The following is a 15,457-nucleotide window of genomic DNA, read 5'->3' as shown; positions in this document are numbered from 1 at the left end:
ATCAAATTGTTATATTTAACTACCATTTTGAAATTTATGTATCGATTTAACAATGTTGCTCCATCAGTAGTTGTTATTTATTATGTTTTAATTAATGGTAAAGTGACATGTGGGCAAGAGAGGAGAAAGAAGATTTAGTTATTGCTTTAGTTATGCATCAAAAATTTGTAAATTTTATTTAGCAATTATCCAATTTAGTAATGATTTATACATTAACATCGATTTACCTCAAAAATAGACAAATTTTAGCAATATCACTGGAGATGCTCTAAGAACCTATTTATTTATAGACGTGTTTCCGGACGTTTCCGACGCGTTTCTGAGAACATAATCGAAACCTACAAACAGGATACGCATGGCTGAAAACGCGTCGGAAACATCTAGAATTAATCCAACGTACGTGGTTGTTCCCATTTCGAGTATAAATCCCAATGGGAGAAGGATTTCGAGTATAAATCCCAATCCGAGAAGGATACGAGTCATATGACACTACCTCCCAGTTCGAGTATAATTCCTACTCCCACAGGGAACGGGTAAGTATTTCCTAGGCTCTGAGGGACTGAAACCCTTCTTTATGTAAGTCCGACTCTCCATTTCCATTTCAAGCACACATACACTTCCTCCTATATTTCTAAAAACCTTCCTACTTCTCTTCCTTCATATCCTTCTCGTCAGCCTGAAATACCATGCCGATTCCCCGAAACCAATCAATCTCGATGAGTCGCAGCTGGTACTTCACCAGCAAAGAGTTGGAGCACAACTCCCCGTCTCGCCGGGACAGCATCACCGTCGTCAAAGAGTCCAAACTCCGGTCTCTATACTGCTCCCACATTCAGAAGGTGGGTCAGAATTTGAGACTGCCTCACTTGACCATAGCCACTGCAATGATGCTGTGCCACCGCTTCTACGCACGTCAGTCTCACGCCAAGAACTGCTGGCACACTGTGGCCTCAGCCTGCGTTCTTCTAGCCAGCAAAGTCCAGGACACGCCTCGATCCCTCAAGGACGTCGTGTACGTGGTTTACGGCCAAGAGATACAATACCAGATCAATGAGATGATGAAGAATTACCAGATCAAACACCCTCACGACGTTACAAAATGTGACGAGTATGCCATAAAGATAGTTGAGCTTTTGAAGAGGGATAAGAGAGAGCTCATCGCAAAGGCGGAGCGGCTAGTGCTGAAGACGATCGGGTTCGATCTTGACATTGAGCTTCCTTTCAAGGCCCTCGCGGCGGCGCTGAAGAGGTTGACGAGTGATGTAGTCCCCCGCCTGGCTGAGGTGGCGTGGAGCCTTGTGGAGGAGTGGCTCAAGACATCACTATGCTTGCAGTACAAGCCAAAATACATTGCGGTTGGGTCAGTTGTTGTCGCTGCTAGGGTTTTGAATGTGAAGCTACCCGCGGGTGAGAAGTGGCTCGAGGAGCTCGGTGTTTTGCCGGAGGTGTTGGATGAGGTCGTTCGCTGGATGCAAAGTAAGATCTGTAAGCAGAAAACAAAGGAGACCATAAGGGTTGTGAGCTTTTATGAGATCATTACTTGCCGGCCGTTAGATAGCAAGGCCTAATGATTTGTTAGCTTAGTGGGCAAATCCATTTGTGAACCTAAACATCAAATAGTGTTAGGTGATTGTGTATATGTAGTTTTGAGATCAAACATTACTTTGATATATAAGTATTAATGGTTTCTCATGCATGCTGATCATGTTCTGATTCTTGGCCAAAATATTCATATACAGTAACTCGAAATTTTGTGGGTAACGAATTTAGTGAAGTTTCGCATTTTAATCATGCATTTGAAAACCCAAAATCTAACAAAGAAAGATATATATAGAATCAAGATCTCTCTAAATGGCGCAATTATTTTCAAAGTAGATGTTTAGGTTTTATCAAACCAGATTCATAATAGAATGGTGCTCTTTTTGGCATTGGCTCATGGAGTGATGATGATCTCTAACTTCTTAAGTTTCTAATATATGAATGTCGAGAAAAGAATGGCGTGGGTTTTCGAATCTTCTTCCCATTTCAATTTACCTTGATAAAAGTTTAACGGTGGATCACACATTCTTACATATTCGAACTAATCTTCCTACATCACTTTCTAAGTTGTTCTCCTCAATGGAAAGGCGCTCGATAAGGAGCTAGTCTGGTTTTCCGTCCATCTTCTCCGGCGAGCACTCTCTCACTCTTGGCCTGCATGTTGTTGGAAAAGACATATATGTCCCTAATGGACTTGGATTCTCAATCCCCTCGACTGCATTCTTTGTTTTACCTTTAACAATGATTCTTCTACTGGGTTTTACTTAATTTTGTCCTCTCTCAGTGATATGGGATTGTTTGAGGTTGATGCTCTCTTGAAACCCTCCTCTCTTGCTCACTTTCGGGGTTTCAGCCTCGGTTGGTAATGCGGGACACTAGTAAAGGTCACAGTATAGTTATAAACTAAAAACAAATACCAAGTGGAATAATCTGTTTTGCCTCACTCTCGGGCAGCATGCATGTTTGTTGAAAAAGACATTTCTATCCCTCGATCGAGTGTGTACCTAAATAATGGGTCTTCTCGTTGATGACTGTTAGTCCCTGAATTCTATCCCTTTTTGCAATTTTTACAGTATTTCTATTTAGATTGAATAGGTGGATTATGCATGTCAAGGCTGATATTTGAGGCATTGAAGGCTAGTAGTTTTGGGCAGAATGAGGATTTTAACAGAACTTGGAACTTGGACTTGATTAAGAAACAAATACACATGGTCTTGAAGATGTACAAGTTTTGTCAGCTATCAATGCTGCTGATATTGCTAGAGAAGAATCCTGGAAGCCCAACTACATTTTCGAGTTTCGATCTTATTGTTCATGGTTTTCACTTTTCAGTTATCTGATGATTACACCCAAGGTAGCAGTTATGTCTAGTTCAATGACCAGTGTTGTGATTTGTGTTTGATGGAGTTCAACAAAATCATACGAGCAATTCTCTGCTAATTTATCAGTTCATAAGCTTATAAACTCTAGACTTGTTATGATGATATGCTCACATGGGATCTGTTCCCCCAGGAAATTGATGTAATTCAGCAGAGTGCAAAATCTTAGTAAAAGTCCAACAGAAATAAAAAAACAATATTCACAACTTCTTTAACTGAAGTATAACTGATAGATCATCAGAACATTAAGAGATTGAAATGGAACACATTTGATATACTGAAAATTTAGGCCACAGATTCCAAATTCTATAAGAGGTGATTCTTCTACTGGGTTTTCGTTATGAATCGAGCTCTGAATTGGGACCTAGGGGCTCCTAGGAGTTGTCAAATTGTAAAATGGTGGTCTTTTGGGTTTGTGGCTTTTGGCTTTTGCAGAAAGGCCTGACCGTTAAGTTCATTTGAGAATTAAGATGGTGATTAACTGACTGGGTTTTATATTTTGTTTTCTCATATTAAATTACATATAATCTAGATCCTATAATTATGCCATACATTCTCCTAATCATTCCTTTATTTTCTCCATCAAAATGTAGAAACATAAGATTTGGAAATTCTCAATCTCTCTCATTTTTTACAAAGATTATATTCAGCACCTCTTCAGCTCATAATGGACAGTTCTAAATCTTTTTGCAAGAGATCCAAACCTGCTCTAAGGAGACTGGCAAGTTCTAAATCTTTTTTTGCTTTTTAATTTGTTTGGTTCTCAGATCACACTAGGAATATTTAATTATACATTCATACATAGATTCATACATATTTGTTGAATTGTGGGTTTAGGGTTAGTTTCTTGTTTCACTTTCGAAAAGATCATGGTGTGTGTAAATTTCACCTAAGATTATTATTATGTTTTTTAGAATCCCTGAATTAACAGTCATCTTTCTGGTGTTTGCTGGTTTGTTTTGACAAACAATTTTACTCAAAAGGCAGCTGAAGGTGAGAACATTCTCCTAGAGATTAAGATTCTTCTAGAGATTGAAGCCGAGGTTCGAGAATGGTGGGAAGAGAAAGGTATTTTTGTCCATGCTGATCAATCACCTGACAACCCTCACTATCCTAGTGATGATGAACTAGGGAATGATCGGAAGAAGTGGTTTGAAAACTATCTGTTTGGTGATTTATCCCGAAGGGCATTCCTAATCTCTAAGCTAGAGTGTTGTGCAGCTTATCATAGATTAAGAGATGACAATGTGCCATGGAATATCAAAGCCTCAGGCGCAGAGGAACTTCCGGAGAAGATTATACATCTGTTGACTGGAGAACCGCCAGTGTTTCCGACAGTCTGGAGAGCTGCATATTCCACTGATGCCATGAGACTCTCCTTGGCTTCTTCTTGTAATGGTGGTGATTCTCCAAGAATTTTATTTAATACTGCGAATTCTGCTATCCGGAAGCTCACTAAAGAGATGTCATGGATTAGTGAACAACTAGCTTATATGGCTGCTGCTGCAGACTCTTCTTCTTTTGTGAGAAGAATCAGAAGAGATGGCCCCCCAAGTACATTTGCGGACAAGGTGTTTGCGAACGAGATAAATATTGCTGTGCATAACAGTGATAACTATTACAAGGCTTGCATGTTTCAAGAAGCCCTCATTTCTGGCTTTCTTCAACTTCAAGCTGCCAGGGACTGGTATAGGATTTCATGTGGTCCTTGTGGTATGAACCATGACTTGGTGCTGCGCTATATTGATGTGCATACACGTCTAATTGCTCCAATCTGTCCACACTACGCTGAATATGTCTGGCGAGAATATTTAAAAAAGGAGGGGTTCGTGGTAATTAATTCGGGCTGGCCTGCTGCTGATGCCCCGGATTTGATACTCCAAAGTGCCAATAAGTATTTGCAAGATCTAATAGAATTTATGAGGGAGCTTGAAAAGAAATTCCAAGCTTTAGACGATGATAGATATGATGTGACAGAAGAAGAAAAGAAGGCAGTAGGTTTGATATATGTTAAGGAAGAAGTTGATGGATGGGAGGGGAAGTGCTTGAGGATACTCCAAGATAACTTTGACAGCGAGACAAAGACTTTTTCTGCTCAGGACGAGGACATGCTAGATGCATTAATATCGTACATCTATGGTGATTTTACCATTCGTCAGGATATGGATTATAGGCAAACTGAACAACTCTGTGCGTCTTTTCTGAAGTCAAAGAAGGATGAAGCACTTAATTTTGGGGCTGATGCCTTGGAGTTAAAGCTACCATTTGGAGAGATTGAGGTCCTTCAACAAAACTTGGACTTGATAAAGAGAGAAATTGATCTTCACGAGGTTAAGGTGCAAGCCTTTACTGGTACCAACGGTCTTGAAGATTTCACACTGGATAGTCCTCCATCTCCTGGAAGGCCAGCTGCTGCCTTGGTGAGCCGGTAATTATATCCTTGTGGCAGAAATATATTTGCAAGTTTGCCTAGAGCACCCTCTTTGTCGGATCATTTTGCTCAAATAACATGTATGGTTTGTTTTAGTTCTTCACTAATCAAACTTGAATCTTCTTGCTCCTTGCATTAAGTGTTAAATTTGAATTAACACTTCTGTTTATCTTACTTAATAGTTCAACTGCCTCAGATTGAGTTGTGATGTATGTGTCTTTGTTGATTCTTAACTCATTTCTTATCAAATTATGGAAGTTTATTGCATGCAACTGATACTTATATCATGCGATTATTAGTTTCTGTGTAGTTTAATGAGCATAATATCTTTCAGTCTGTTTTGTCAGTGACTTCTATGAGAAAATGGAACGTACTGCTCCTGGAGTATGGGAATTCAAACGTCTTCAGTTCTCAGATAGAGTTCTTACTCCCACGTCTCGTCCTGCCTCTGAGCTATTGTACCAGAAGAAAAAGAAACATCCCTTTAAGTTGTTGTTCCAGGAGAAAACGGGACGTTCTAATCTTGGAGAGCAGAAACAGAATGATGATCAGTTACCAGATAAAATTCTTGCTCCATTATATCATCCTCCTTATGAGCTATTGTTTCATGGCTCTTTCAAAAAGGTTTGAAAGTCATAGTCTTTATACTGTACAACTGTAGTACATGGTGTTTTATGCTCATCGAGTGAATCAATATGGAAAATTATTTTACTAATGATGCAGGCAAAACGCACTGCTTCTGTCGAGGACAAATGGCTCCTGGTGAACTTGCAATCGACTAAGGAAATCAGCTCACATCTGGTAGGTATCATTTCATTTTATATCTGGTTCATTGGTTAGTTCCTTGGTCTGTTCTGTAGACATGGACTCACTTTTGGTGTTTATATACTGCTAACTTGCAAAGATTAACCAAGACACCTGGACTAATGAAGCTGTCTCGAAAATCATCAGCACTAATTTTATCTTCTGGCAGGTTAGTAGTCACTAGTCAGTACCTTATATCACTGGATGGTGCTGATGAAACAAAATTAGATATCTGTATTTTGTGATGTTGGTTTGCCGAATTGATGATATAGGCGTATGATGATTCAAATGAAGTCAGGAAGATTTGCACCTACTACAACGTGCTATATACACCTGTAGTGCTTATCATTGACCCCATAAATGGTGAGAATATGCGCTCGTGGTATGGAATGGTTCAACCAGAATGTCTGCTGAAGGCAAGTGTAAATATAACTAGTCACTTGTTCAGCTACAGAAACCACCTACATATACAGTGATCAAACTTGTTGCTTGATGTTAAATTTTGGCAATTGTAGGATCTATTAGTACCATTTATGGAAAATAGACCAAAGGATCACCATCATCCAGGAGAAGAAAGTTCTCAACCTCAACCAGAGGAAAGCGAAGGTATGTATAGTTGTTTGGAGCTCTCGATATCTTCCACTGTTATATGCATATTGATATCTTCCAATGTTATGTGCATATTATTACATTTCCATATTGTACTTAAGGAATTTGTTGAATTTGATTAAGATGATTCGGTTGGAGACAAAACTGACGAAGAAGATGAGGAATTGCAGTGGGCATTGGAAGCTTCATTAAAGCATGAAGGTGACTCCATCACAAGTTGAGGCAGTAAACATCCTCGAAGATGAAAGAGGCCATCATTACTCATTAGTGCTGGTGAGGAGGAAGTGATAAGAACCTTAGCATAATTTAGATTGGATTTCATTAACCTAGCTCGTCTTAGTAATCGCATTGGTAGCAATCTCACTAACCTTAGTCGACAGTAGTGCTTCAGTGCTTCTTTCTTCATCAATGTGGTGTGTTGTTAACATTCCCAGTTTCTGAGTTGCAAATTCTGTCTTTGATTGTAGAGTTAGTGTCATGGAAGAAACACTTTTTCTTTTCTTCTTAGTTCACTTGGATAGATGATCTTTCAGTACTTAATTTACTTAGTTTCTTATGTTTCAATGTCTTGTAGACTTTTATCTGATCCAAGCAAATTACTACAATGCATCACATATCTAATTTCCTAGTCACATTCCCTTTTCTTCTTCTTCTTCTTCTCCACAATGGCTGTATGAATTTTTATAGTACCCTCAAATTTTGGGATATTTTTCCATATAACTCATTAACTCGCATTGCATCATCTTTTTAAATGGTGTCAAAGGCTATGATTGAGACTATTAAGAAGTTATTGTGATCAATATCCTTGTATAAATTCTCTAAAAGTTAACAAGGTGCTACCTCCTCCCAAATTTTCTCCTATACTTGCTTGGAAAATGGTGAGGCCTGTGTTTCTTCTTGGTGAGCTCTCCTCTAATTTCTGGCCGGCCAGTCCCTAAACGATAGAGGCTACTGAAAGACAAAGAAGGAAGCATGACTCAAGAACAACAAGACGAGACTTTCTGAGAGTGATGGAGCCAAAGGCTCCAGAGTTGTGGGAAGATTACGAAGTTTACGATGCCGATTGTTGCAATTAAGTAGTTTACTTGACAAAAAGGTTTAGGAAGATTAAGAAATTTATTTACCGTAAACACACTTAATAACATAAAGAGAAAGTAGTTTAAGTTCTGTCATCGAGAATATTTTGGTCACTATTTTAGGGTTTTAGATACCTTGAGCAACAAGGTTTAGGAAGTCTCTTTGGAAAGAGGGGTTTAGATACCTTGAGCAGCAAGGTTTAGGAAGTCTCTTCGGAAACAAATTATGCCTATATATATACAGTTTTGATTATAGTTGTCATGTGTAAAGAAATCCCCAATCTTACAGATCAAATGGCAGCCAAAGGTGTGACAAGCTCATCCGACAAGGGAAATATAGACTTTCTCCTACAGATTGAGACAAAGGTTCGAAATTGGTGGGAGGATAAGAAAATTCTCATCAGTTCTGAAAATCCTGGCCACAAGTTCTCTGAAAAGTTCCCTTTTGATAGATTTATGGGACATCAATTCAGTCTCTCAAAACTAGAACAGCCGCCAGATATTCCTATTGATGTCATGAGATTCGCTTTGGCTTATGTTTGTGATGGTCCTGTTGATGCTGCAAAGATTGACTATCTACATAGCAATGCACTTTCTGTATTCGATGCTGCAAACACTGCCATCCTAAGTCTTACTAAAGAGATGTCATGTCACGAAGAATTTGTGGCTGGAAATTGGGAGCCTTGGTTGAGAACAGGTCCCCCTTCTACTTCTGCAGATAAAGTATTTGCCAATGACATAAACATTGCCTTGAACAAGACCAAGCAGTATTACGAGGCTTGCCAGTTTCGAGAAGCCCTTGAGTCTGGCTTTCTTGCGCTTCAAGATGCCAGGGATTGGTACAAGAGTTTATGTGGTGGTACTACTGGAATGAACTTTGATTTGGTGGTGCGTTTCATGAAAACGCAGACGCTTCTTGTGGCTCCAATCTGTCCACATTATTCGGAATATGTGTGGAGAGAAATTTTGCACAATGTAACGTACTTGGTGAAAACAGACTGGCCTGCAGCCGATGCTCCTGAAGATTCAACCCTCCACAGTATCCATAAGTACTTGAAACGCTTGACTGCTACACTCAAAAAACGGATTGAAAGAGAAAGGATTGAAAGAGAAAAAGACAAGTTGGTATACTCGAACATAGAAGTTTTACTGTATGTCAATGAGGACTCGTTTACATTAAAGACGGGGGAGGATGAGGAAGCTGAGCTGCCGGTTAGAGAGATGCAGGTCCTTCTACAGAACTTGAACTTAATTAAGAGAGAAATCGGCGTTCATTGGGTGCAAGTTCTGTCAGCTACCAACCCTCATGATCTTGCGAAAGCTGGCTTTCGTGTCGAACTGATCAAGAATCTACCTCCAGAACCTGGAAGGCCAACTAGTCTAGTCTTGAAACGGTGAGTACTATATATTATCTAATCCTCTTTAACTGTATTGTTCTGTACTTCAATCTACATTTGTTTGTGTATCTGTTTCTCTAACCAAATGTTTTTTTCTTCTTCTTATTTGAATGAAGTGGATCGCTTAATTCATCAAGTAATGCACAGTTAAAGCCATCCGCATATGTTTGTCCGCACAAGCGCTCCAACGGTGAATGTGACTTACCAGACCAAGGTGCTAGTAAACACCGTGATGATTTTATTCAGGTTCTAGAATGGTGTGATCAGCACAGTGAACAGAAGCATCGTCCAATAGACTATTTTCAGTCTTATCCTCCATACAAGTTAATATTCAAGGGTTCCTTCGACAAGGTAATGGTCATCTTTGATGTTTTCTACTGCATAGTTTATATATATATATATGCTGTATAAGAAAATGGAATTGATGTTTGTTTTTCGTAACTGATATATTAAAGGCAATGGATGCTGCGTGTGAGGAAAACAAATGGCTCCTGGTGAACTTGCAACGCAGGGAGGATCTCAGCTCACATAAGGTACTAGAATTTCATTCTCTCTCTGGGGTTTTGATATATCCCTCTATGTTTATTAGTTTCTTTGAACTTATATGTTTCTACTAGGACTAACTTTTGGAATGTGCATTGTCTTTGTAAAGCTTAACCAGGACATCTGGGCAGACAAAGCCATCTCTCAGATCATCAGCACCAATTTCATCTTTTGGCAGGTAGGCTGTGTCCCTTTGATTTTTCAGTGTTACTAACTTACTATATTCCATGTGCTTACTGTCTTATATATATTCTTAATTACTGATAATTTGATGATGCTTCTTATGTATCATAGGATTATTTTCATAAGCCTATAGGCGCTGCGGTTTCCAGACACTACGAGTTGGAGTCTAGAACTGTAGTGATCATCATTGACCCCATCACCGGCCAAGTATTGCGTTCGTGGAATGGAATGGTTCAACTGGAATTATTTCTAGGGGTAAATTACTCTGTCATGCTTGTTTGTAAATTTCACACAAAGTTTTTCAACTTTTTATTATGATTAATTTTTTTGCTTGATGTTATTGTTTGGTGCAGGATCTAGTACTGTTCCTGAATAGTAGCCCCCGGCAAAAGCAAGTAGCGAAAGAGGAGGAGGAGGAAGTGCGTCGCGCAATGGAAGCTTCGATGGAAAGCTTGAGGTTTGAGACAAAATGTGGAAGTACCTCCAAAAAGAATCTAATACTGTCCTCCAATACTAGCCCCACGAATACTAAAGCAACTGAAGAAGATGAAGAGGAGGAACTGCTTAGCACAATGGCAGCTTCAATGGAAAGCATACAGGTTGAGACAAGTAGTACCGCAAGTTCATCAAAACAGGATATAGTTCCGTTGTTCAGTACTAGCCCCGGGAGTACTACATCAATTGAAGAAGAAGAGGAACGGCTGCGCGCATTGGAAGCTTTTGTGGAGAGGATGAAGTTGGAGACGAGTAATGCAAGTACCTCGAAAGGAGATGCAAGAGAAGAAGAGGAACTGCGGCGCACAATGGCAGCTTCCAGCATAGAAGATCCACTAGAGATGTTGAATCTCAACCCGATAGTAACTGAAGTTGATGAGGAGGAACCACCGTGGTCATGGGAAGATTTATTTGACGAAAGGAGTGCAAGTAGCTCTAAAGTTTATAATAATGTAAGTAGAGAAGAAGATGATGAGGAACTGCAGCGCGCATTGGTGGCTTCCTTGGGGAACTGGTGGGCAGGTAGTGCAAGTACCAAAGAAGAAGAAGAAGATGAGGAACTGCAACGCGCATTGGCAGCGTCCATGGAAAGTGTTGGAGAGGAAGAAGAAGCCAATTATTTGTGCAAATTTATCGATCAAATATGAATGATCTTTCCCCACTTTGACAAAGTGTATGATGCCAAAATTTAAGATTTAATCTGAGATTTGTTTTGATGTGTTGTTGCCTAGCTTTGACAAAGTTTGACATTTTTTTAGTTTTATCACTTGTAACAACTTAGTGTGGCACTCTTGAAATGCCAAAACATGTACGTCCAACCTAGTCAACACTTCTTTTTCTACAAGTCTACTATATCATAGTCTCAGCAGTAGTAAATCATGAGTTCCTATGTGACGGAATGCAATTTTCTTTAACATAAACTTCCGTTGTTTCAACTTCGTAAAGTTGTATGAAAATCGAGTAATGAAGAGATTTTAGTAATATCAATTCTGAAATTGTTTAAAGATAATGATTTGAGCGAATTTGGTGAGAAAATAAGAACATGTAATATTAACCAAAAACCGTGTGGCCTTAGACTTGTCACTTCTTGGCATTCCAACGGCTTCACGGTCGGGTCTCCCCGGCGGTGAAGAAGGTGCAATAGTTGGTTGATTGTTAGGCTTGGGCCTGTTAAGACATTTGGGCCGCAGCTTTTTAACAAATCTGGTCATTAACAAAAAAGACTGACCTCTAAGTTAGTCTTCCAGTAAACAACAAATTCGTGACTTAAACAGCAAGGTTTTCAAGTAAGTCTCTTCGTTTTCCAAAACCCTCCTCCTCTCTCTCTCTCTCTCTCTCTCTCGTAGCACTTCGCCATTTTCCGAGCTCAATCCACCGCCTTCTCCGTCGGAATTTCCATCACAGGTGCGCTAATCTTAACCACGCTGTACTTTGCTACTCTCGCTTTGCTTTGTTACTCTAGCTTTGCTTCTAATCCATGTATGTATTACCTCTCTACTATTGAGCGTATACGCTTCAGTAATGTATATACGTATATGTACTCACCGAGGTTCGCTTTTGTACGGAAATCACTGTGTAGCTCTGTAATTCGGTAATTTCTAGTGTTTTACCGCCGATTAATTCAGAGATTTGGGGCTATTAGGGCTTGTTTGCGCTTCAGTCTCGTTTGCTTCTGAATCTGGTTCTGTGATTAGTTTTTGTTTCTAGTTAGATTGAAATTTTGGTTGAAAGTTAAAAACTCAGGATATTACTTATCAATTTTGTTTTGAATTTTCGGTAACTTAATATTTGTTATGGATTGAGTTTTTGGAAGTGTTAGGGCCTTGTTTTGGTGTGGGTTGTGGAAGTGTAGCAAGTGGAGAACATAAATAATTTGCTCTACCGTTTGAGAGAGATAGACGCATAATTGTATACGCTAGATATGGAAAGACTCTCCTTTTATAGTTTTCCACTTGTGGTTGATGCATTGAATAACATGAAGAGAGATTTTAGCTTCACAATGGTTTGAGGTTGTAGAGGAAATAATTAGTTTTCTGAGAACTGACCTCTAGATTGTCACATTGTCACATGTATGGACCTTCGTTGGTTTTACCTCCTATGTTAGAAATCTCTTTCATTGTAATTTATGTATGGAGTAGTTAATTTGCCTTATGGAAGTTTATCACTGTTGCTTGCAGTTTGTAGATTTTGTAACATATAGTGCAACTTTCAGGTCTGTAAAAAACAAAGATTGCAGATCTAATGGCAGCCAAAGGTGACACGAGCTCATCCAAAGTGCGCGGTAGAGAATTTCTCCTGGAGATTGAGGCAAAAGTTCGAAAATGGTGGGAAGACGAGAAAGTTTTCAGTGCTGAATGTGAAAAGCCTGGTCACAAGTTCTTTGGAAAATTCCCTTTTGATAGTTTTATGGGAAATCCCTTCAGTCTATCAAAGCTGGAATGGCTGCCAGATATTCCTATTGATGTCATGAGATTTGCTTTGGTATATGTTTGTGATGGTGCTGTTGATGAGGCAAAAATCAACTCTCTACATAGCAATGCAGCTTCTGTATACAATGCTGCAAACACTGCCATCCTAAAATTCAATGAAGAGATGTCATGGCATGAAGAATTCTTGGCTGCAGATTTTGATTCTTATTTGAGATGTGGTCCACCTTCTACTTTCGCAGACAGGGTGTTTGCCAATGAGATAAACATTGCCTTAAACAGGACCAAAGAGCAATACGAAGCTGGCCAGTTTCGAGGAGCCCTGGATTCCATTTTTGAGCTTCAAGATGCCAGAGATTGGTACAAGATTTCATGTGGTGGTACAAATGCAATGAACCGTGACTTGGTGTGGCGTTTTATGGATGTGCAGACATGTCTTATAACTCCAATCTGTCCACACTATGCGGAGTATGTCTGGAGAGATCTCCTGCACAAGATCGACTTTGTGGTGAATGCAGACTGGCCTGTCGCTGATGCTCCAGATGAGTCGATCCTTCAGAGTGCCGATAAGTATTTGAAAGACTTAATTGATTCAATGAAGAGACAGGTTGAAAGTGAGAGAAATAAGAAGGGTACTGCTCTAGCTACCACTAGTTTGACAGAAGAGAGACAGAAATTAGAAGCTCTTATATATGTTAATGAGGCAGGTGATACACATACTCTTGCTACAAAAGGTTTGCATACAGATTCTAAACAAAACGGAAATGAGTTCAAGCAGACCGCGAAAGTTAAATTCGGGGATCAGTACTTATATTTGAAGCTGCCTTTTAGGGAGAAGGTGCTTCTACAGAATGTGGACTTTATTAAGAGGGAAATTGGTCTTGACAAGGTGCAAGTTTTATCAGCTACCAACCCTTGTGATCTTGCTAAAGCTGGTTCCCCTGTTAAAATGTCAGATGCTGAATCTTCCTCACGTGGAAATCCAGCTGCTCTCTCCATGACATGGTACTATGATCTAATCCTTTTTGGCACTAATTTGCACTTTGCATACACCATCCTCTTGTTTGTCAGATTGTTGGACCTCACTGTGTGTATGCTTTTTTTCCAAACTAAATTTCTTACTTCTACTTGTTTTTAATGTATTTTTTTTTTTTTTACGTTTGTTAGTCCAGAAAAAGATTTTAGACTGTTTGGTGCTTCAAAGACTACACCATTACTGGCTGATCTATCCTCATCTGGCTTTGCACCAAAGCACACCAACCCAAAACGGGATCTAGTTCCGTTGTTCAGTACTAGCCCCGAGAGTACTACATTAACTAAAGAGGAAGAAGAAGAGGAACGGCTGCGCGCATTGGAAGCTTTTGTGGAGAGGATGAAGTTGGAGACGAGTAATGCAAGTACCTCCAAAGGAAATGCAAGAGAAGAAGAGGAACTGCGGCGCGCAATGGCGGCTTCCATGGAGTCGGGAAGTGGAAGTACCTCCATAAAGGATCCACTAGAGATGTTCAATTTCGAACCGACAGTTATTCATGTAACTGAAGTTGATGAGGAGGTATCACCACTGTGGTCGATGGCAGATTTATTAGAAGAAAGTAGTGCAAGTAGCTCTAAAGTCCAGAATATTGTAACTAGAGAAGAAGAAGATGATGAGGAACTGCAGCGCGAATTGGTGGCTTCCTTGGGGAGCTGGTGGCCAGGTAGTGCAAGTACCAAAGAAGAAGAAGAAGAAGAAGATAAGGAACTGCAACGCGCATTGGCAGCGTCCCTGGAAAATGTTTGAGACAAGTACTAATCCAAGTAGCTCAGCTCGAATGAGAGTCGACTAGGAAGAAGAATGTATGATGCCGATTTAAGATTTAATGTAAGATTTGTTTGGTGTGTTGTTGCCTAACAGAATGTAACCTTTTTTAGTTTTATCACTTGTAACAACTTAGAGGTGGTTAGTGAGTGTGGCACTCGGAATGCCAAAACATGTCAAACCTAATCAACATTTCTACTAAAAGTCTTAAATGTCACAATCTCACCATAAACATGATTTTCAGGAGTTTCCCCGTGTGACGGAATGCAATTTTCTTTCATATAATTTTCTCAGTGTTTCAACTCTGAAAAGTTGTAAGACAAAATCAAGTGAAGGGGCTTTTGTTCGATCAATTCTGGAATTGATCGAACATCATGATCTAGGGCGGAGCAGATTTAGTGAGAAAATAACATGTAATCTTAGCCAAAAATCATGTGCTATACACAAATTTCTTTCTTTTTTTCCTATGAAAGTTCGCTAGAGATAAATACCGTTAACCTTCCTACTTCTCCGGATTCCGACGGCTTCCCCGTCCAGTCTCGCCGGCGGTGACGGCGATGCGATAGTCAGTGGACTGTTAGGCTTGGGCCTTTTAAGAAATTTGGGCCGCAGATTTTTATTCGTTTCTCTTGGACCTAGTTTAGGTGGAGATCATTAACAAATAACAAACAGACAGTTAGTCTTCCAGTAAACAACGAATTCTCGTGACTTAAACAGCAAGGTTTTCAAGTAGTCTCTTCGTTTTCCAAAACCCTCCTCTCTCTCTCTCTCTCTCTC

The 15,457-nt window shown here is 39.7% G+C and overlaps 2 protein-coding genes across 2 annotated transcripts; both read left to right on the top strand.

Moving 5' to 3' along the window:
• Positions 1 to 686: 686 nt before the first annotated feature.
• On the top strand, positions 687 to 1,568 carry LOC101305845 (cyclin-T1-4-like). The gene has a single exon (XM_004298462.1). It carries the CDS (start codon positions 687 to 689, stop codon positions 1,566 to 1,568), a length of 882 nt encoding a protein of 293 aa, XP_004298510.1.
• An 11,129-nt stretch (positions 1,569 to 12,697) lies between these two features.
• On the top strand, positions 12,698 to 14,662 carry LOC101305555 (leucine--tRNA ligase, cytoplasmic-like). The gene is made up of 2 exons (XM_004298461.1): positions 12,698 to 13,887; positions 14,050 to 14,662. Exons 1-2 carry the CDS (start codon positions 12,698 to 12,700, stop codon positions 14,660 to 14,662), a joined length of 1,803 nt encoding a protein of 600 aa, XP_004298509.1.
• The last annotated feature ends 795 nt before the right edge of the window (positions 14,663 to 15,457 follow it).

Source organism: Fragaria vesca, linkage group LG4 (assembly GCF_000184155.1).
Source record: "Fragaria vesca subsp. vesca linkage group LG4, FraVesHawaii_1.0, whole genome shotgun sequence".
Taxonomy (NCBI): Eukaryota; Viridiplantae; Streptophyta; class Magnoliopsida; order Rosales; family Rosaceae; genus Fragaria; species Fragaria vesca.
The sequence above is the reverse complement of the archived record's forward strand: the minus strand, read 5'-3'. Positions and strand labels throughout refer to the sequence as shown.